General features: G+C 37.9%; 1 protein-coding gene across 2 annotated transcripts in view; it reads right to left on the bottom strand.

The window, feature by feature from the left end:
- The window catches only part of VPS35L (VPS35 endosomal protein sorting factor like), a 56,593-nt gene extending 35,742 nt beyond the window's left edge, over positions 1-20,851 (bottom strand). Inside the window, exons 1-15 of one of the 2 annotated variants that reach the window (XM_040574814.1) lie at positions 20,770-20,851; positions 16,813-16,912; positions 15,699-15,866; positions 15,280-15,402; positions 14,910-14,934; positions 13,778-13,854; positions 12,662-12,790; positions 9,560-9,644; positions 8,466-8,525; positions 6,308-6,404; positions 5,871-5,918; positions 4,748-4,841; positions 2,759-2,836; positions 2,008-2,130; positions 745-791 (exon numbers count right to left, since the gene is read on the bottom strand). In XM_040574814.1, coding sequence (XP_040430748.1) covers positions 745-791; positions 2,008-2,130; positions 2,759-2,836; positions 4,748-4,841; positions 5,871-5,918; positions 6,308-6,404; positions 8,466-8,525; positions 9,560-9,644; positions 12,662-12,790; positions 13,778-13,854; positions 14,910-14,934; positions 15,280-15,402; positions 15,699-15,866; positions 16,813-16,912; positions 20,770-20,786 — 1,271 coding nt within the window. In that variant the 5' untranslated portion in view covers positions 20,787-20,851. Of the gene's footprint in view, positions 1-744; positions 792-2,007; positions 2,131-2,758; positions 2,837-4,747; positions 4,842-5,870; positions 5,919-6,307; positions 6,405-8,465; positions 8,526-9,559; positions 9,645-12,661; positions 12,791-13,777; positions 13,855-14,909; positions 14,935-15,279; positions 15,403-15,698; positions 15,867-16,812; positions 16,913-20,258; positions 20,653-20,769 lie in introns of those variants that run through there. The other variant, XM_040574815.1, reaches the window with a different exon arrangement.
- Between the last annotated feature and the right edge of the window lie 2 nt (positions 20,852-20,853).

Below are 20,853 nucleotides of genomic sequence, written 5' to 3'. Positions count from 1 at the left end.
AGTAACAGAATGCTAATGCTGGCAATTCCTCCTCTTTAAGTGATTAACATAATTTAGTTCCTCAGCCACTACAGAACTAGACTGTACAAAGCACATCAGAAAAAAAAAAAAAAAAAGGTAACTGAAAACCTTCATAGAACTCTGCCTACCTACCAAGTAAAACGAACAGAGATTAGCTCATGAACAGGCCAAATCACATCCACATAGCTCAGAAAGCACATCCAAAACTTTCAATCTTCCTGAATTATTCACTTAATGTGATTAGCCTGCACGCAGACTTCAAGGAGACATTTGGGTACTAATTTTAGTTTCGAAAAAAGCAGTCATCTAAATAGTCTTCCAAAGGTGCCAGCTGCTTTACAACTTCCCTTGCAAAATGAATGTATGGGCTAACTGTAACCAGTGTAGGCGAGAGGGGAAGGAAAGGAAGAAAATCAGAGAAAAATGAAGCATAACCAGGAATCAGAGACACGGCTGATATAGAACACATTGTGCATTCTAAACTTTGGCTTAGGAGCAGCAACCGAGTTAAATTAATTTAACTTTTGCTCTACAAGTAATCTGCCATACTTTAGAATTCATCTCTGGAAAATAGACGTTCATAATTATGATTTAGTAAGCTACAGGAAGAACAAAAGCTATATTGTGAATCCAAGATACATTTTCAAAATGGAGAGAGTTTTATTACAGGGACTCATGGGCACTCATTACAGACTCACATCTTCTGGATTACAGGATACTTACTTGTTCCCCAATTTTTTGCATCTCTCCATCATCTCAGTAAGCAGAACCTGTAAGAATTACTTACTAAAATTAGTAAGATTTCATAAATAAATTCAGCTTTAATCACTGTAGTAAAATCTACTAAAAGCTGTTTTAATTACCAACCCAACTCATTCCAATAATCTTGTCTTATCCTGTATTTACAGCACAAGCAAACAACAGTGTACTACAACATAAAACACACCTACTGGAATGGGTACAGTGACATTTTAATCAAAACCACTATTTTATGGAAGTCAAATTTGCAATCCTTCAGCCGTGCTATTTCTCAAAACGATTTCTATTTGCCACCAAGGTCAATTACCTCTGGCAGAAGAGGTGACTATTACAAACCCTCTTCTGTAGAATGCAGAACAGACTGATTTGAGACTAAAATAGCCTCTTGACTATGTTAAGCAATTACGAAGCTACAGTTTACCCAAATCATTTTTATATCTGCATGACAGAAGAAACTAATGAATTCAGGAAATAAAAATTAAACTAGCTAAAGGACAGCAAGAAACAAACAGACATACTGCCTACGAATTTTAAGTGGTCTAGTTTGGGCTTTGGGGAAACAAACATTCTTCCTGTACAAAAGAGAAAAGCAAGCAGTCAGATCCAGCCCCTTTATACTAACTTGTACATTCACATAAGTACTGACAGATTTTTTATTTTTCATTTTAAAAAGAAGGGTTAGAGAAAGGATGGAAAGAGATTTAAATATTTGATACCACTGAATTACATAAGTTTTTCTTCCTCAGCTGCTTAAGCATTGTATTTTTAAGGGTTGTTTTTAATACTTTTTTTGTAATTCTAAATAATTCTATATTATCATTCCAAAGAAAAAACTCAAACCTGAATATTGTAACAGTAAAAAATTGAGCAGTTGAGCTGAAATTGCTGTTGGTATTTTAAGTTGTGTCACTTATGATTCAGCGCATTTTGCCACAGAATTCTGCAATTTATAATAAAAGGCATTTATGTTGCCTAAACTTCAATTTCATATTTAATACTTATGCTTCTGTATTGGACACCTTCTCCAAGAATTTCTAGCACAAAATACATGGTGTTTACATCAGATGCTTTCAGTGTCCTTAAGTTTTACGAAGCATTGCATCACCCCTTGCATTATGCAGTTAAAAAGTGGGGAAAAATGTAGGAATGAGTTTATCAATTCTTTAGTAAAACTAGCTCTCTACTGCAACACTGCCATTAGAACCAAGCATTAGCACACTTACTTACCTCAGGAGCACGGTATGCAATACACTGTAAAATCCAGTCTATAGCAGGAGAGTATAGAGTCAAATACAAAGGAATTTCCACACACTGTACTATCAGCTGATTCTGAACTGTATCCCCATGAATCTGTTGAAATAAAAAACACAAAAATACATTGCAGTGAAGAGGTACTTAACCAGAATTATGACAAATTTTGCTTATGAACTGAAACTATGACAAACAAGATCATAAGATTGGATACTAGGAATATTTTCCTAATCAAGGTTTAGATTGGATATTAGGAAGAATTTTTTCACAGACATGGTGGTCAAGCATTGGAACAGGCTGCCCTGAGAAGTGGTGGAGTTCCCAGCCCTGGAGGTATTCAAGAGATGTGTGGATGTGGCACTATGAGACATGGCTTAGTGATGGGACTTGGTAGCTCACGTTGATGGTTGGACTTGATGATCTTGAAGGCCTTTTCCAACCTAAATGATTCTTTGATTCTATGATAAAGATGCATAGACAATCTGAGGCATTCCTCGCTAGCTGGGCAAAATACCAAGCTCATAGCATACATTATTAAAGCACAGAAACAAATAGAGCAGCTGAAACTTAACCAGCATGAATGTAACGCTTCCTGTGCTACAACTGGGTACAGGAATATCCCTAAATCTAAATTTAAGAACTTGAATTTTTTTTGAAAAGTCTTTATATGGTAGTTTGGTTAAGAAGTATATTTATGTGATTCAGAAAATAAAAAACAATTGCTTACTTGTTTAAACGTTAGAAGAAAGTCAAAGAAATTTTTGTTAAGGCTTTCTTTGAGCTGAGGTGCCACTTCCATCCCAACCTGTATTAAAAGAGGAAGATTTTATTTGCATCTATCACCCGTGCTCCTCCTCCAATTGTAAGACAAAACATATTTTCCAGAGGAATATACCAAGTCACATCCATTAAAAAAACAAACAATATTGAATCACATGCTTTTGATTATCTCCATGCTTGCTATTATAATCGAGTCCACTGGCAACTACTCTGAGGTAATTACAGCTGAATTTAAACACAGTTCTCACAACATCAACTCCATGTGTCTACAAGCAGTGAGGAAATACTAGTACTTGCATTACAACAGCCTATATTCATTGTATTGCTTCATTCTTTCCACAGAATCAAAGATCTCAAATGAAAATATTAGCACAGATATAGAAATAGTACTGATAAATAATAAAGGTTATTGATATACACAAATACAAGGCCTACATAGTAAAGCTGGAACTGCAAAGGGAACAAATCCATACAGAACTCTTTTCAAGAACACGGAAAATGGCAAAAAATGAAAACACAGCATAATACAAGAAGTTAATAACTGTTCAGCCTTAAATAAATAAAATAAATAAATAAATAAATAAATCTCAACAGATTAAGGATCCTCTCTTTAATCAGACTCAGATGTCTGAGTTTTTGGGATCCCTGAACATTTGCAATTCCAGCTCACTTCATCACAAAGCCCAGGTTACTGGCACAAATCCAAGCCAGTCATCTATCACTTCTCTTTACGTATCGTTTCCTTTCAAATTATGGGGCTAAAGAGAAATATGTCACCTCACTGCATACAGAACTGGTTCTCTGGTTTCACGCAAACGTTTATTCCCACATTGTAAAATGCTGTGGCTTTAGACATCACTTACATCTATACTACAGTTTTCCTATTTAAGGATTTATATTTTTGAAAATCTATTTTCACTGGAGAAAATCAGTGAAAATCCCCATCTTCACTGGGAAGTATTAATATAGTGTGTGTACCTGGAATACAAAAGATTAAAAGCCTTTCAATTGAAAAACTTCCTATTAAGTTTTCTTATTTTAAGGAAAAGTCAGGATTTGAACAACTGATATTTTATTTCAAGAAAGTTTTCACTATTTATTTTGTACACTTATCTTTATGAACAAAAAGGAGCGTGCTAAGCTCTTCCTCACTAATAATCTATTAACAGTAAGTGCAATTATGTAGCCCTAACTCTTCTATGCATCTCTTTTAGCTGTATCAGGAGTAGTAAAAGCTAGACTATGCTTATGAACTGTTTCATAAAAACTTCTGGGAACTTTGCACTATGTAGCAGGAATGATTAGGTTATGAGAAAAAAAATACAGGCATTACTGTATTTCAGGAATCAAACGAATTAAGCAGCTCATCTCTCAGAATAAAGCAGAGGCTAGCAGTTGCTTGCCGATGCAGGAATTCATATGCACACCCCTGAAAAGTACACCAAAAGCACACTGGACAGTTTATTCAGACGTACCAAATATATCAACACAGGACAGATTTGTTGCAATTTATAATGGCAGCTGGATTTGTGCAAGTATTGCCAATTAACAGCCCTTATATTTTCCAGTTATAGTCAAGATCATCGCCACTACTTCAAAAATGTATTTCACAAATACTTTTCCACTACTGATGACTTTTTGAATCATTTTAGGATCTCTTCTTGGGTAAGTATGTCTTGGCTTTTGCCCTACCTGAAGATAAAAAGCTGGCATAAGCAGCACATAAAATTAGTTTTTACATATTATAAAAACTTAAAGAAAGATCCCCCATTATCAAAACAAAGAGAATATATATATTTTTGGTTTGTCTGAAGGAAGAGACAGGCTTCTGACTACTTCAGATAAAAATGGTAGTTACTTCTTTTTTCCCCCATAGCAGCAGAGCTAGCTGTAGTAAGTCTTTGATACAGATCTGAAGTGCTAAATGGTAGCCTACCCTGCAAAGGTATGCTCTCGCATAGACTGCAACCAGTGGATCTCCAATTCCTCTAATCATAGACGTTAATCGTGGGAGACACTCGGAAATCCCCCTGTTAAGATTTTTCAGAAATGAAAACGTGATTTAACATCTGGTAACTGAACTATACCACAGACAGATAACCTGAGTAGCTGCCCAGTAGACTGACAATTGAGCATGAGTTATAGGAACACCTAGCAAAGGTGAAGCATATTAGCACAAAATTTTATTTCAAAAGTAAAATTTAACATGAATGCTAACAGATATCCTATATTTGAACTACACTATTTGCCATTAGGAGCTGCCCAGATAGCCAGGTTGTATGCTTGGATTGCAAGAAGTGCAAGTGAGAAATGCCTCCTCTAGTTCAGAGAAACAGCGGAGCACTGGAAGGGCTGTAATTCAATGTGAAAAAAGCAACCATTTAAAGGACTGGCAGAACTCCTTGTATGTCCCATTTTCCCACAGGTTCTTTTTGACAGAGCTGTACTAGTACCTGGAGATGAGGCCCATCAATTCCAGTACAAGAACTGCCTTTCAGTGATAATGAAGTTGTCACTGTAGTAGCAATTTGGCTTACAACACTCATTTCAAAATTTAACTAAAAAGGACAATTACATGCAAAGGAACATTTTCAGCTCAGCAGTTGACACTGTTTGGCAACATATGAAGCTTATACCAAGACTTTCAATAGACAATGGTTCATTGCTCCTAAATTGTTCTTCCAACTCTGCCTCTACTAATATGACACATCAATATTTTTCCCTTCAGTTTTCTCTTCCTTCTTTTTGCCTCACTTATCTCAACAACCTTGCTTTCCTCTCCACCATCTGAAGCCACTGGTTTCTAATTTGCAAACTCTTGGATGTCACAATTATACACATATCCCAAACCTGCAAACACCGCTGCATTCCAATTTGTACCCCAGTCCACTGTGAATTTACTCCATGGTATTATCACCACGAACTTAACTCAACTGCTTCTTCTCAGACCTATTAACACCTTACCCACTATTAATAATGGAACTTGTATGCTTAACTCCCTAAATTAGCTTATACGTCTGCCCATTCACTTCCTTCCCACAATTAACATTTACTCTTACATTTTGGATAGGAACTTATTGCACTTCAGTATGGCTGCTTCCACATAACTAAAATGAAGCCAAGTTAAGGAACAAAGTTGATGAACATGCCATTTAAAAACACAACACCAAAATTATAAACTGAAGACATATTGAACAAACTCCTTCAAGACTTCCTGTAATTAACCTCACCACACTTATTCTTTACAATTTGTGTAGAAGTTTTTCATTTATTCCCAGCTTTCACACATCCACTCTACCACCACCGTGCTGTTCAGAGCCAATAACTCAGCATTCAGTTTACTATTAAACATGATTCAAAGTTAAATGGAAAACATGCAGCCCCAAACAAACAAAACCAAGTTAGTATAAACAACAGATTACTGTGTGTTTTACTGCAGTAAACACGTTCACTTTTGGAAAGGTCTATGAAAAACCTGTCTCATTGACAAGGATACAATCTGGGAATGAGCTCTCTGATGGAAGCAATTTTGAAAAACCAGTTTAAGCATGTTTCTTTGGCAGTATCGTTAACGTTCTCTGGAGAAAAATTATCTGGGAAAAAAAAAGAAACAGAAATAGGTACATTCTTTCTGGAAACAAGTTGCTTTTCAGTCTAGATTTAAAATTGTATTCTCTTTCCTTTCAGCAAGAAATTAGGCACACCATAATAAATTAAGTAATATGCTTGATTCAGCTCTCTCTCGCAGCAGTAAGAACTCAGTATATGGGCAGCTAGAAAATACAACTTGCATTAAGTAACATATCAGAAGCTGAAGTCAAGCACCCAAAGCTAATCCTGGATCTGCTGCCCGAAAAATCTAACCCCTGCCTCCCCATAAAAGCAGAAATTATAAAATAATGGATAGGTAATCTATACCAAATGCATTACATATACAGACGGTAGATGAGGTTTAAGCACTCTAATTATTTACTTGAGAAGTCTAATGTATTTTTAAAAGAATATTACTTAAAACCATATTGGAAGGAGCAGGCGATATTAAGCACGGAGAGAACACTTGCTTTTTTCACTAAGCACCTAGCACTGCAGTGCAGTCTCCTCATGAGCTCCAGGACTAATTACATCAGCTGCCAGCAGGAAAAAGCTGCCATCCTGGGGAGGAACAGATGGGTTATGGGGACAGCACTCTGGTCAGGTGGGCATGCAGTTGCATGGCAAACTGCCTCCTCTTTCTCTAGGATGCCTGAAACAGAAGGCAAAACAGGCTTCTGGTAACCCACCCGAGTCTGAAGCAGGATGGCTGGGAAGGCTGAGTCCCTCTTCTCTCAGTGCTAAAGCTACACAAGCAGCTTCTGCTGTGAATATCTGCTTACAAACTCCTTTTGAAGCAGATTTAGAAAGCAGTCGTCTCCCATCCCTGCTCTCAGAAGGTAAGAACGCCCTGTTCCACACAGAAGCGTCCCACTTCCAAGACTAGAGAAGCTGCGTTATAGATGCAGACTGAGCATAGGAAGTCACTCCTCCTCAGCTAGGACCAAAGGAGTTCTTGACCAACGTGGAGGTTGAGCCTGAAATCCCCTAGGGTTCACACAGCTGTGCACAGCAAGCACAGCAGAGATCTTCTTTCTCCCTCTCACTGCCATAGCTGCTCCAGAAGCTCCCACCAGCAATGCCCTGGGCAGCAATACAGCTGCAGCACGAGCTCAACTCTCCAGAACTGTGCTCAGTAATTAGGTTGTGGTACAGGAACTGTCTGCCCTCATTAATGTTTGTCAGATCTACAACAGCTAAATTGAAGAATTTACTGCAAGTTTATTTCAAACTTCAATATTGGTTGCTTTCAGGCTCTGGCTCAAATCCTATGGATTTAACTGCAACCTAATGTTACTGCTGCAGTGCCAAGTACAGAATAAAAAAGTTTTGTGTTTCAGGATGAGGCACTTAATACACTTCGTATACAAGGGCATGCCCATATTTCAATAGAATGTTTAGGAGACTTCCTAAAGAGGTTCCTCCTTGTACACTTGTACTGTAATTGTCAAATTACACTTGTACATTGTTTTGGAATTTCAACTGAAAACATGAAAAGGGCCCAAGCTCAAAAGATCACACTCGCTTAGTAAAGCGAGTGAACACCTGCTTCCTCTTCCAAAATTCTTAATTAAAGCAAAATTATCAATAGTTTCCAACGTAACAACAAAAACATCTATTTACTGAGAACCAAGAGCCTCAGCTTTATTTTATCATTAACTTTAAGCTATTAAAAAACAGTACTTCCAGGAGAGAGCATATGCTAACAAAAAAAAGAGGTCTTCCTCATCTAATCTGGCCATTCATATTTAACTCTGTTTACTTATCGATCATTATTTGTGAACTCAAGTCTCAGGAAGACCCAGTTTATGTTTAGCAACACTAAAAACACGCACATTTTATTATGCTTTAGGTATGTTCTTCACAGTTAAAATGTAAACTTGCATAATCATTCTGAATGGTGGAAGCTGTAAGAAACGGATATCATACTTTTTTAAACTAAAAATTATTGCATTCAAAGCAGAACTTTTTTTCACGGGAGATACAGGCATGGGTTCCAGTTAACTGTCCTCAAATCAATTCAGACATGATTTATTCCAGCAGCACATTAGAAATAAAGATACCTGACAAAGAGACACGATTGTCCATGCACATTGACAGAATTCTTTCATACACTAGTTTACCTGTTTCAAGAAAGAAGAAAACAATACAAGCCATTTTTAAACAGCAAAAACACTAAATGTTGATTCTTTCTCCAACATGCATTGAAATCATCTGGAAAAAAACTTTTTAGAATGCTAACATCATGCTGCCCTCTAGTGAAGCTGAAATCTTAATGGCCTGAGTTCAGCACTTTGCACACACACAAAAAACGTATCTGGCTCCATAAAGTGCAGAGCAGCACACAGGTCAGGTTTCTCTCAGGCCAGGGAAGGACAGCTGGTGTCCTGTCTTTGCAGGGTTTGGATATTATGTTATCTTCAGCAACTTTGCTGAAATTAGGAAAGAACAAAGAGGAAGCAAGACCTGAAAAAACAATTGGTTCTATGTCACAGCATATCCTGCTAAACATCAATACCCTTCAACTTTGAATGCCATCATAAATTATTTCCGTAACACAGTAGAAAAACAAGGAAGTCAGATAGAGTTGAATGACAATTTCACCTAAAAGATCATTGAAAAATAATAAAAATAGATTAAATAATTTGGTAACTACATTTTGATCACTTCATAGTCCTCACTCAGCTAAAGAAAACTTTCAGACTTTCAGACAAATACAGAATGAAACATTAAGAGTCAAGAGGCTGCCAAAAGTATTTTCATAACAACTATAGCATTTTAGACATTGAAATTCAGAGATCATGTTTTTTCCTACAGTTTTGTTCTACATGTTCACTAAGACATAAAACACAGAACTGCTACAAGAAGTATTTTGATTTTAAAGGTTTCACTAATAAGAATTTCTGAACGATTGTATAACACATTCATATCACTGGTTTCCAAGCACTTATGTTGGAAAACATTCACTATTAAAGCAGAGCTATTTCAGCACTTTTACTACATCAAAAACAAAACAAAAACACACAAGCATAGCAAATCACTGGGAAATCAAAGGTGAGTATTTTGTATTTTTTTATTCAATGTTTTCTAGAATAATGAAAACATTATTTCATATTATTAACAACTGTGTAGTAAGTCTTGTAAATTAGATACTTACCAAAAGTATCAAGGATATCTGTAATTAAAACAAATTTACTTGGATAAAACTGGATTACAGTTGTATCTGAAAGAAGCTTAGAACACTACAACGGAAAAAAAAAAAAAAACAGTTTTAGAGGGCAATTCAAGTTTGCGTTTTCACTCCTGACAGACTGGACCAAATTAATATCTACAGATGGAAAGAACCAGCATGAAGAACTATCCAGCAAAAAGCGCAAGAACCTCTAACATAATGAATCATGCTACTCTGTATTTTTCAGGTTATTCTTCATTTCCAGCAGAGTGCCACAGATCTGCTTTTCCTTTATACAAGGTAATCCATACTGCAGAATTTCAGCTGACCCTGCAGACCTGTGCATTCATTCAGACAAGACAAATTCTCTTCCAGAAGCAGCATAAAAAGGCACTTTTCTAAAACAACTTTTTAAAGGGTATTATTCAGTTTCCTATCCTTGCCCTAAGCATCCATACGAAAGACAAAATTTGATACAGAGTAAACTAAGAAAATATTTTAAAAGTTTAGCTAATGAGCTTTTAAACACATCTTTACAGTTCCCATAACGATTTCTAACATTTTGGAAACAAGCCACTTGGTCCATAGTCAGCTCTAGGGAGGAATCTGATCAATCACCACACCCGGGCACACAACGTGACTGAGGCACTTGGCCTACAACGACGGCTGGTGCAGAGTCACATCTGAAATGTACCAGTCAACTTAGTTCTAACACTGCTGTATGCAAGTCCTGGTAGGAACAAGTCAATTTACCATAGGAACTTAAAACACACAGTGAAGAATTTAGATATTTATAAGATATTTAATCAAGCTATACCTTGTTTTCTAAGGTTATGCAAAAGCTGCAGACTAAACTGCAGTCACAAACTTTGGCAGAAGTTTATTCACAAGAATCAGCTTCTGCCTGCAGAAGCAAATGACTGAGGGGAGAGCGCTCCATCTCATCCCTGCGTGAGCCCAACGTGTCTTCTCTGGTCTCTAGTTAAGACTGCCAAGTACAGCATTCTCTGACATCTCTGCCCCTGCTTCAATGGGATAAATAAAGTGCAAGTTTTCACTGCATTCCAAAAATCCAGGAAGCAATCTGATATCCCACAACTGCTTTGTTAAAACAAGTAAATCGTAACATTTGAGCTTATTTCAATGACAGGCACCCTTAGTCTCTTTGCTTTATTATCAGGGAGGAACTCAGGAGCGCACCAGAAAGACAGGTGAGTGCATTCACATCTTGCACCCAAAGAAAATCGTCCCTGCTGCGTGGTCAGTGAGGCACCCCCACAGAAAGGCAATTCAGTCGCTGGTTAGTGCCTCCACATCCCACGAACACGTACCACTGCTCTTAGAGCTCACACACATAATCAACTTATTTCAGCTTACTCTGAGTAAGTAGCTTAGCTTATTCGGTCTTGACAAGTAAAGCATCTTGTATAAAGGCACTTAGGAATTCACATGGAGCTACTGTGCTATAAATTCAGATCCTGTCTCAATAACCAGAACTCCTTCTGCACTCAAGCTCTTTAAAACTCTCACAGAGAGAATGAAGGTTCTGTCCCCATAGCCAAATAACTCACGTAATTCAATGATTAGTTCTGAAATCAAGATAGTTCTGGCATGCAAATTAAATTACTTTTTCCAGCTCAGTATACATTTCTGAAAATAATCAAAATATAAAAAAGCCAAACTTACTCCTCCTATTGCAGACTGATGAGTATGTGACACTAATAGTGATAGACTTCATGTATAATCACAGCCTGACGTCAAGGAAACTACTGAGCTTTCTACGAGGATACAAGATTTTTTAAATTATGCTATTTACTAAGAAGAACCACCAACAAGAAAAGTTCAGTCAGGTTTCTATCCTATCCTGCTTTATAAGTATAGGATTAACTATTAGTTATTTGGGAGACTCCTTTATGAAGGATTTTTGTGTTCATGCTAATTACCCAAGCACCTCTTTCATTCTTACCAGTCTTTCAATTAATGATGATCATCTGCAGTACAAAATTCAAACACAAAGTGAACAATACATAGAGAGAAGTACATGCAATTTTGATACCACTTTCCTAAAATGAAGTACTGAACCCCATCTTAGAAACGATGTTATTTCAAAAACATTAGTGACACCATTTGTAAAATAATATTAAAAAGTATGCATGTGCAGATTATCAGTGCATGTGAGACACTGTATATCTACGTATTAGTGTACTGTAAATACAGTGCCTCCGTGTCCCTTTCTTCCTCCTCCAAAGACTCCTAATATTGTATTATCTTTCTTTAAAGTATTCACACACTTCACAAATGACATGATTTCTTTTTCAGAATAATTTGCTGATTTCACCATATTACAGTAGAACATTAGACACTTTAGGTTACGTATCATTTTCTGACTTCCCTTTATTTACATTTCATTTCTTTTATTGTCTTTACCACAATTTAAGATGAAGTTGCTGCTAACAGTTTTCACAAGAGTATCCAGCACGAAAAAAAAAAAAAAATCCCGACTTTATATAACCCCTCTTGATGACTATTAGCATTACATCAGTTTTACAGCTTTTAAGGATGTCATTATCTCCTCTGTCCTCTGATGCACTCTGCCTGTGGCATCTTTTAAAGGCCAAGCCAAACAAGAGAACATTTAATTGTCCCATTCCTCCCTGCGCTCCCTCACAGCCCATCACCTCATCTGAGACAGAGAAAGAGGAAGGCTGTGGAAAAGATTAAACAAACAAACAAGGAGTTTTCTGCACTTTGCTAGGGTCCTATATCAGATCTGAATGGGGAACACTGACGGTTCAAAAAGACATTATCATACTAAGGTAGGGAAGAAGAGAAAAGGAAAGGAAATTCCAAATCCTAGAGAAGTTGGTATCAATGACATGTTATTTATTATAATTCTCTTTAATCAGGTAAAAATTACACATCTGTCTTTTGGCCACTCTTTTAATGGAAGTTCCACCCCACATACCCTAATCAAAACCCTCAGAACTGCCACTTTATGTCCTTAACAATTACGTCCACAGAGCACTAAGAGCTAATAATGAGCAGGCAGGTAGCAAGCTGCAATTACTACAAAAATGTAACACTGACCTGAATGACTATTTTCAGAGCTTTTACTTTCTGATCAGAAGACCAAGCATCCTTTAAAGACTGGTTGAGTTCTTCAATTCGGTTCATGTAATCCTGCTGAGTCAAGTTCAACAGCTCTTTTTGTGACCCCTTGCAAGAAAACACAAGTCTAATTAATAAGAGAGGAAAGGAGGGGTAGAGGGAAGAAGAGGAAAGTGGAGATCCATTATTATAGAGTCAAATCAATGTGAAAAAAAACAACTTATTAGAGAATTCCCTCGCTTGCCCTTCTTAACTTTGTAATGGTCTTCAGTAAATGTACCAGTGACATTAAAAAAAATACCTTTAGGACAAATTCTGATAAATTTATTATCAAGCTGTATTACAAAACAGATTTCATAATATCTAAATATCTAAAAACAACCAAAAGTAGAAACGATCACAGATGAAGAGAGAAAATGCAAATGCGGTTACAGTTTCACACAAGGCTACACCTTACCCTACAGTAAGGGATACTGTATTTTTCTACTCAAAGAATCCAATCCTTTATTTGTGATACATAACTATTATAACTGTGCCTGCTCAGGCAAAAGGCAAGCTGAAGTTAGTTAAGAAGTTTCAAAACAACATTATCCAAAGCAATTGTATCAGTAACCTACAGATTCAGGTTTTAGGAAAGTAAGTTACAGAACACTTCATCCTGATTCAGAAAAATACTGCAGTTTGAGAATAATTTGAAAACTCAGTGTTTCAACTAAACACATAAACACAACATAATTATGTTCAGGTAGAAAACATGCAGCTTCCACAACCTAGAAACAGACAAAATTATCCAATGTTCAGAATGTTAGGCTTCATGAAGTTTTATAGCAGCTGCAGACCATAAACAGTACAAATGTTAATCAGCATTGGTAGATCAGGTGAATTTTTGGATCACAAATTCTAGTGATATAAGATATAGTGATTTGGCCTAAATTCTATAAAGACTGAAGTTACAGTGGAGAATAGATTTATCTAAATAATGCATAAGCACATGCAGATTCGGGACCTTCTTAAAAAGTTTCACAGAAGATTTTTATTTCACCAGCTTATTTCACTTTTCAAACAGCAATGTAAATGGACCAAAACCTTTCTTACCTCTTCCAGATCATCCAGCTCTTCTAACCTAGTTCTCACTTTTTCAGAAACTGCTGAGCCAGTAGTTGTACCTTTTCCTGTAAAGGGTTATATGTTTTAGACTTGGACTTCAAAAGGGAAACAAACCTGAAGGAGCTTGACAAACTCACACAACTAGTCAGCTTACATGACAGAAGCCAGGCAGTTTAATTCATTTGGTAGCTATTCCTTGAAGACAAACATTTAATCCTATCTACATCTGCTTTTTTTTTAAAAAAAAACAAAAACAAAAACAAAACATTTTAATCCTACTTTCATTTGCTTTGAACATGGAAAGACAAGTAATCAAAACTGCATACAAATACAGCCTGAGATTTTCTTGCAAGTTTTGTTGGTACGGATAGAACGACTGGATAGAAACATAGGATAATTTAGGTCAGAAAAGCTCTCCAGAGGTCTTTGGCCAACTACACTCCTCAAAGCAGGTCCAACTTTGAAGTTATAACAGGCTATCCAATCAATTTAATGATATATAAGGACAGAGACTTTATACCCTCTCCAGACCTCTTACTCCAGCTCTTGACCATTCTCATTCCAAAAAAGTATTTCATTTTATTCAGAAGCTTAAATGCTGCATGTTTACTCATACATAAAAAATCTGATTTACTACGCAATCAGCTATGACTACAGAGCTCAGAATTGCTTCACTGGAAAAAATTATGAAAAATTTAAGATCTGGTTATTTTTCAAACACTCAGCATACAAGTGAAATGATTCCAACTTCACTCCAGCAAGCAGAAGAGTTGATAAACGTGATCCTCAAAACATCATCAATACTCACTTTAAATGGAAAAAAGTTTTAAGCTACAGTGAAAGGCAGTGAATTCCATTTCCTTCCTCAACACGTAATCATGAATTCATTAGCCTACAGGAACTCAAGACAAGGTGGTTTGTTGGTTTATTTTCAGTAATCGTTTTAAGTAAAAATCCAGATGACTTATTCATAAAAAAGCGTAGATCCAAGCATATATTGAAGGGTGTGTGGGTGTGCATGTGTGGAAACCATATTTCAACTACTCCTGGTTACTAATCTGTCACTTGTATCCTACTTCAAGCAACAACTCTTACTGTTGGATACAAAGAAACTGTTCACCTTTTTCGGATCCCATGTACAGATTCTGTGAAGAAACAGAAAATGCAGACTTTTAGAAAACATGTTCTCGCTAGCACTCCAAGAATGCACAGAGTAATAATATTGCTAATGAAGCCTCTAATAATTTAGAAAGGGACATAAGACAGGTTATTTTTATTGTTACGAAAAGACAAAGCGATGGCTCCTAAATATCAACAGACTTTTGGTCTGAACAACCAATTAGAAGTGGAAGCTTGTGGTACAGCCTTCTACAGCATTAAAACTGAAATTTCAGAGAATATTTACTCAGGACAAAATCACAAAACAGCAACATCCAAAATCCATTATAGGTCTAGTATAAATAAATAAAATTGGAGAAGCTGCCACTTACAATAGAGAGCTTCTCAGTTGTTGTGTATCTAGCAAGGATTTCACCACGTTTGCTTGACCATGGTTCAAAGTCACTTCCTACTGCTGGGCTGTCATCTTTATCTCGTTTCTTTCGTGTATTATCCTATGAGGAGAGAACGAGTGCAAATGTTAAATACAAATCTGGAAAAGAAGACTGATAAAGGTAAGATTGATGTTTCAAGTGCTTACTGATTGTTCCACGAGTTACCACATTAAAAAAATCCCTATTTAAATAAATATACATTAACATAAAACAGGTAAATGGAAATACTTCCTTCTATTTACACAGTATATCTTCTATTTACATTAGTGAGACAAATTTACATTATCCAGGGTTGGCTTTGTCATTTTGCTCTTTCTATTTAGCTGACATAACTGTCCTACATTTTTAGTTATTACCATGGTAGCAGTAGTAATCACAGGATCTGCAGCTGCTGCAAATAATGACAAGGGATCGGTACCATCCAAAACACTGCTCAATGGATCCATCATAGAACTCGAAGAAGAAGAGGAGGTAGATGAAGTACTTCCTTTCCGACTCATTTTCTTGGTCTTGGATTCAGTAACCTGGAAGAAAAAGTTCAAAACCATTTAACAAAAAGTCTTTGTCTTCCCCCTCTTTTCTTCAGTAAATCATCAAAATACGGATTACGTACACTGAACTGTTGCAACAAAGCAAAGACCCGTCTACAAGAAAGTCTTTGGAATCAGCATTGGCATTTAAATTGAAGCACTTCTTCTTCCCTCTGAATCTGGGAGAAGTTCTGTTACTTTTTTTTTTCCCCTCTCCTTCTTCTCCATTCTGGGTGTACAGAACCCTAAGAACATCCATTCTAAATTTCTTTCTAGTACCTCTCCATTATTTTATCAGGTCCTCCCTCTCCTTCAACCTCTTTCTTGCTATTTCATTTCCTCTGCCAGTCTGATCTTTCCTTTTCCTTCACAATACACGAACCTTGAACATCAAATCCGTTTTTAAGGACTTCATCTTATCCTCCCTGCTGACCTTCCCAAGTAGAAGCTGCTGTCCATTTATCATTCATTAGCGTATGACTATCATCTCTTTGAAGCTTTTTTTTTGTACATCCGCATTTTTAAAAGCCTCTCATACACTGAAGTAGTGATAAATGTTTTAAAGCATACAGCTGACTGGAAGTTAACCCAAAACAAATCTTACATCAAGCAATTATGCAGGTTATTTGTAATGCAACAATTTGATTTCAAACTTATCCATTATTCAGCATTTAATGCAACCAAGAAAACCCACAAGTCGTGATGCTATATTAGTCAGAAGGAGACCATTTTTGATACATAACAGGACCAGCAAATTTCTGTAAAGGACAAAAAACAGAATAAACCTTCATGCCTCTAAAACAAAAAGCCACTAACACAGAAGGCAGCTAGTACCACCACCAGTTTCAAAGCCTTTCAATTTTAAAGGAACAGAAGTAAGGGAGGAACACAATCAGTTTTAATTTGCATTCATTTTCCAAACACTCAAAAGGAAACTCACTGTAATGGGTTTTAACGGATGGTAGTCGCCAAAATCCACGGGTACAGATTCCAGTTTGCACATGTCAGATTCTGAAACATAGTTTCGTGATCTCGCATGCCTTAAAAGCAAGATTAAAAGGTAAGTATATATGCATATAAATAATCACATACTTACGATCAGAGAAACAGCACTTATGTCTACATAGATGCAGGCATGTTTACAAAAAAAAATGCATATTGGAAAGTAAGTCAATGGACAGACTAAAATTTCTCTCTTTACTTACAGTTACATAAACTAAAAGTGAAGAAATTTTACTTGCAACCATTCAATTGTATTCTCTCAGCTGTATTCTCTTCTGTTCCAATCAACACAAAAAGGGCAATTTAACCAAGCATATGACTGTGTGACAGGCTGATGGAGATTATTAAACACATCTTTTAAACTGAGCTGTCAGAGTGAAGGAAAAAGGTAAGTGTGAAAACACAAGGGAAGAAATCTGAGTGACTGTGCACAGATATAATGAGGGCCTGCACAGATTAATTTGTGTAGCTGCAAAGCTCTTTCATGGGAAATCTATTTCCATCTGTTCACTGTACTCATAATGAAAGTCAAAAAAGTAAAATGATGAGGAAAAAAACTATCAGTACTTGTATGCTTGCACTGTGGACAAGCCCTTGTATAAAAAGCCTTGCCTCTCCTACAAAATTAAGTATGTCATTAAGTGAAATAAATCACAAAACCATAGGCATTTCAATTTTTATTTCTAATCTGAAATTAAAAGAGAACCATCTCCATTTCTAATTTAAAAATGACTTCATTCCAGAAATCAACATAAATAAAAATATTGGAGTAAAGTAATGTTGCCACTAGGAACTAACAGTAATACATTTTATCAATAACAGCTTAAGGACACTGCTCTTTTTTACAATACACCATCCATCCTATTTTTAATCGCTCAAATATAAATTTATATTTTAAAAGGCTTTTAAAAAACGCTTGACAATGTAGGAAGGTAGAAAAGGGGAAACCACAACTTCCCTGACTAGCACTGGTGACAACTTCAAAAGAGAATGAAGAGTTCCATGTGCTTTCTAATATCTCTTACAACACATCAGTATATGAAATGAATTCCTTTAATGTATGCAACAGTAGTACTGTTAAAGCAGGAAACTGAAAACACAAGGTCACAAAAATACATAGGACAGCTGCTTTCCCCAAACAAGTAACATCACAGCTACCACATGGTACCTTCCGTCAGCTATAGCTAAGAACTAAGGCAGAAAGAGATCCAGGCAGTAACTACTACTATCTAAAAAAACACATTTCAAAAGGTTTTCTCTGCATTCCGCCTGTCACAATTTCTTCAGTTCTTTTTAAGTTTTGAGATGTACAGCACAGTCAATTGTTCTTTCCTGCTTCATTCAGAATCTTGAGAAAGATTATAGCATGCACTAAGGCCTTACGTAAGTAAAGCATCCATGAGTGAAAACAGTGGATATGCAAAGGTGTCTTGAATCAGGCTCCTAACAGAAACAAAACACTCGCCCCACATAACATACATCCTTCCCACAAAATCTAATGCATATGGCTATTCCTACTCAGACACAAAGTCATTAGTACAAATTTCAGCTGTGTGAAGGGGCCAGCTCTAACATAAATACGTACCATACACCCCTCTGTTTAAAAAAAAAAAAAAAAAAGTTGAATTTAAAAATCCTGTCCAAAAAACAGTTAAAGAGGAGTAAAATTCCCTCCTCAGCTCTCATGCCCTTGGTTCCTGTGGTACTGCAAGAACGCAGATGTCCAGGTAAAGCTTGCTCTTACCTAGAGTTCTAAGTAAAAGCAGGACAAAAAAGAAACTAAAAAAAGATGTCGACTGTATGCATCAGTCTTTACACGTGAATAGTCTCTGTAATTTACTATTGTCCCATGCTTCAATTATTCTCCTTATTCACTTACTTCATGGGTTAATTAGCATTTGGGTGAACAATCCTTCTGACAAACTCTGGCTTCCTAATTACAGCATTGCCATTGCTCTGTTACTGTTCTGTCAGTATTTCCATACCCTCCTTTACTTTTATTTCCACACCAACAGTAAAGAGAGACACTGCTCACAGCTCTCCCTTGGCACACCATTCCCAGGCCAAAATCAGTTGTATTCTAACCATACCATAAAGCATCACTGGGCATGCACACACATCGAATACACGTGTGGGAATGAAGAAGAGCTGTTTACCCTGTAAATAAGTCTTTAGAAAGTGCATTTACAATGTGATCAAGTGATCAATGCAGCTTGTAATGGAACTAATACGAGTAAGGAGTTCAAGCTCGCTTTGCCATGATGTTCTGCCTCTTCTCTAGGGAGAGCAGATTAAGCTTTCCTTTCTCGGCCACAGCAGCACAGCCAGCTTCCAGGAGAAAACAAGACTCAGGCCAAGTCAGGTTTTCACCTGCAGTGCATACAGCAGGATACGCCCCTGCCTGCAGGTACTGTCTCCACAGCAGTTTTCAACCTTTTTCCACACAGGAGGATTACTGAGGTTGCCATCAACCTCGAGCGCCTGCCAGATGGCCAGCCTCCTCATGGCAAATGGTACTTTTTCCTGGGACTGCTATTACCTTACCCCACAGGCTACTGGAGCTGTTTCGGCTCCCAGCCCGCCAGAAATCCAGGAGTTGCAGCCGTACCTGTTCCTTGCAGTTTCTGCAGGGTCACTAGGGCACACTAAGGGCATACCAGCAATTCCAACAGCCACCTGATGGGTTACAACTGTCTTACACCCTCAGATTTTCTTAGCTGTGTAAATAGAAGTTTTAAATTCACTGCGGTGCAAAATGCTTTATTTTAAAAAGCATGGCTCTGACATTGTTGTAAAATTTCAACTGGTTTCATCAACAAACTTTTACAGCTACAAATTATTTCCACTTCATATTAAATATAAGTGTTCGCTCATGTTAATAACAAGAGATGACTTTCAGCATGAAAGTCATCATTCACATATGGGAAATTTATGTCAACCCAATAACTGCATTTTACTTTTCTTGATTCTACGTTAGGCTCGACTGCTAGTTTGCTCAGGACTCTAGTAAATCAGCTGCATCAGGAGAGCAAGCCTTCCAGAAACATAGCTTATTTATAACGAAAAATAAGTTTGGAGAAAAAGATAGCTACAAACATATTTTCCTTCACTCTGTCAGTGACAGAGCCCCCTTTATCCTTCCTCGCCATAACAACCACCAACCTGTGTAAATTATTGTTTCCTACAAAGCACAGCTTCCCCGTCGGGATGCTGTGCTCCTGTGGAAACGCTTCGTGTTGCTGCCTGGACTCTGCTTCTTCAGTGCGTGCCCACAACCACAGCAACCACCCCCAGTGAGCTCGTGGAAGACAATTAATGGAAACTAAAGCTCTTAGTAGCAAATTTAAATTCTCTCCACAGAAATCTTCACCTCACGGTACCCACCAAGGCGGCTCCAACTCCCGCCCTGCTGGGGATCAACAGCGACATCCCCTGGGCACGACGAGACTGAACCTCCGTTATCTCCCCTGCCCCTTCCTCTTAAGAGGGGCATCATAAAATCCAGCGGGATTACACCAAGCCAAAAATGAACTGCTCTAAACTAATTATTTTGCTTACTCCGGGAAAATAAACAAAGAGGCCCATAAAGGCTCTCAGTAGCCCGCTCCCTCAGCCACCGCCCCCGTCAGCCGCTTTCCCCCCTGCCCTCCCCGGCAGCCTGAGGGGGGACCCCTGAGGGGGGACCGCGGCGCCACGACCCCGGGGGACGCTCCAGGACCCCCCGCCACCGCCTCAGCCCCCTCAGACCCAGCGGCCCCGAGCCCCGCCGGGGCTTCGCTTCCCGAGGGCTTCCCCCCCCGCCGTGCCCCCCTGACTGAGCCGCAGAGCCCGGCGGTCCCCTCAGGAGCCTCGGCCCCCGGCCCTGCCCGCCCCCGGCCCCCTCCCACAGGCTCACCAGGGGAAGGCCGCCATCTTGCCCCCCCGTCACGTGGTGCCGCGGCCGGGCCGAGCCTTCCGCCACCATTTCCCGCCCCGCCCC

This window comes from Cygnus olor, chromosome 15 (genome assembly GCF_009769625.2).
Source record: "Cygnus olor isolate bCygOlo1 chromosome 15, bCygOlo1.pri.v2, whole genome shotgun sequence".
Lineage (NCBI taxonomy): Eukaryota > Metazoa > Chordata > Aves > Anseriformes > Anatidae > Cygnus > Cygnus olor.
Note: the sequence above shows the minus strand (reverse complement) of the source record. Positions and strands in the feature narration are given on the sequence as shown.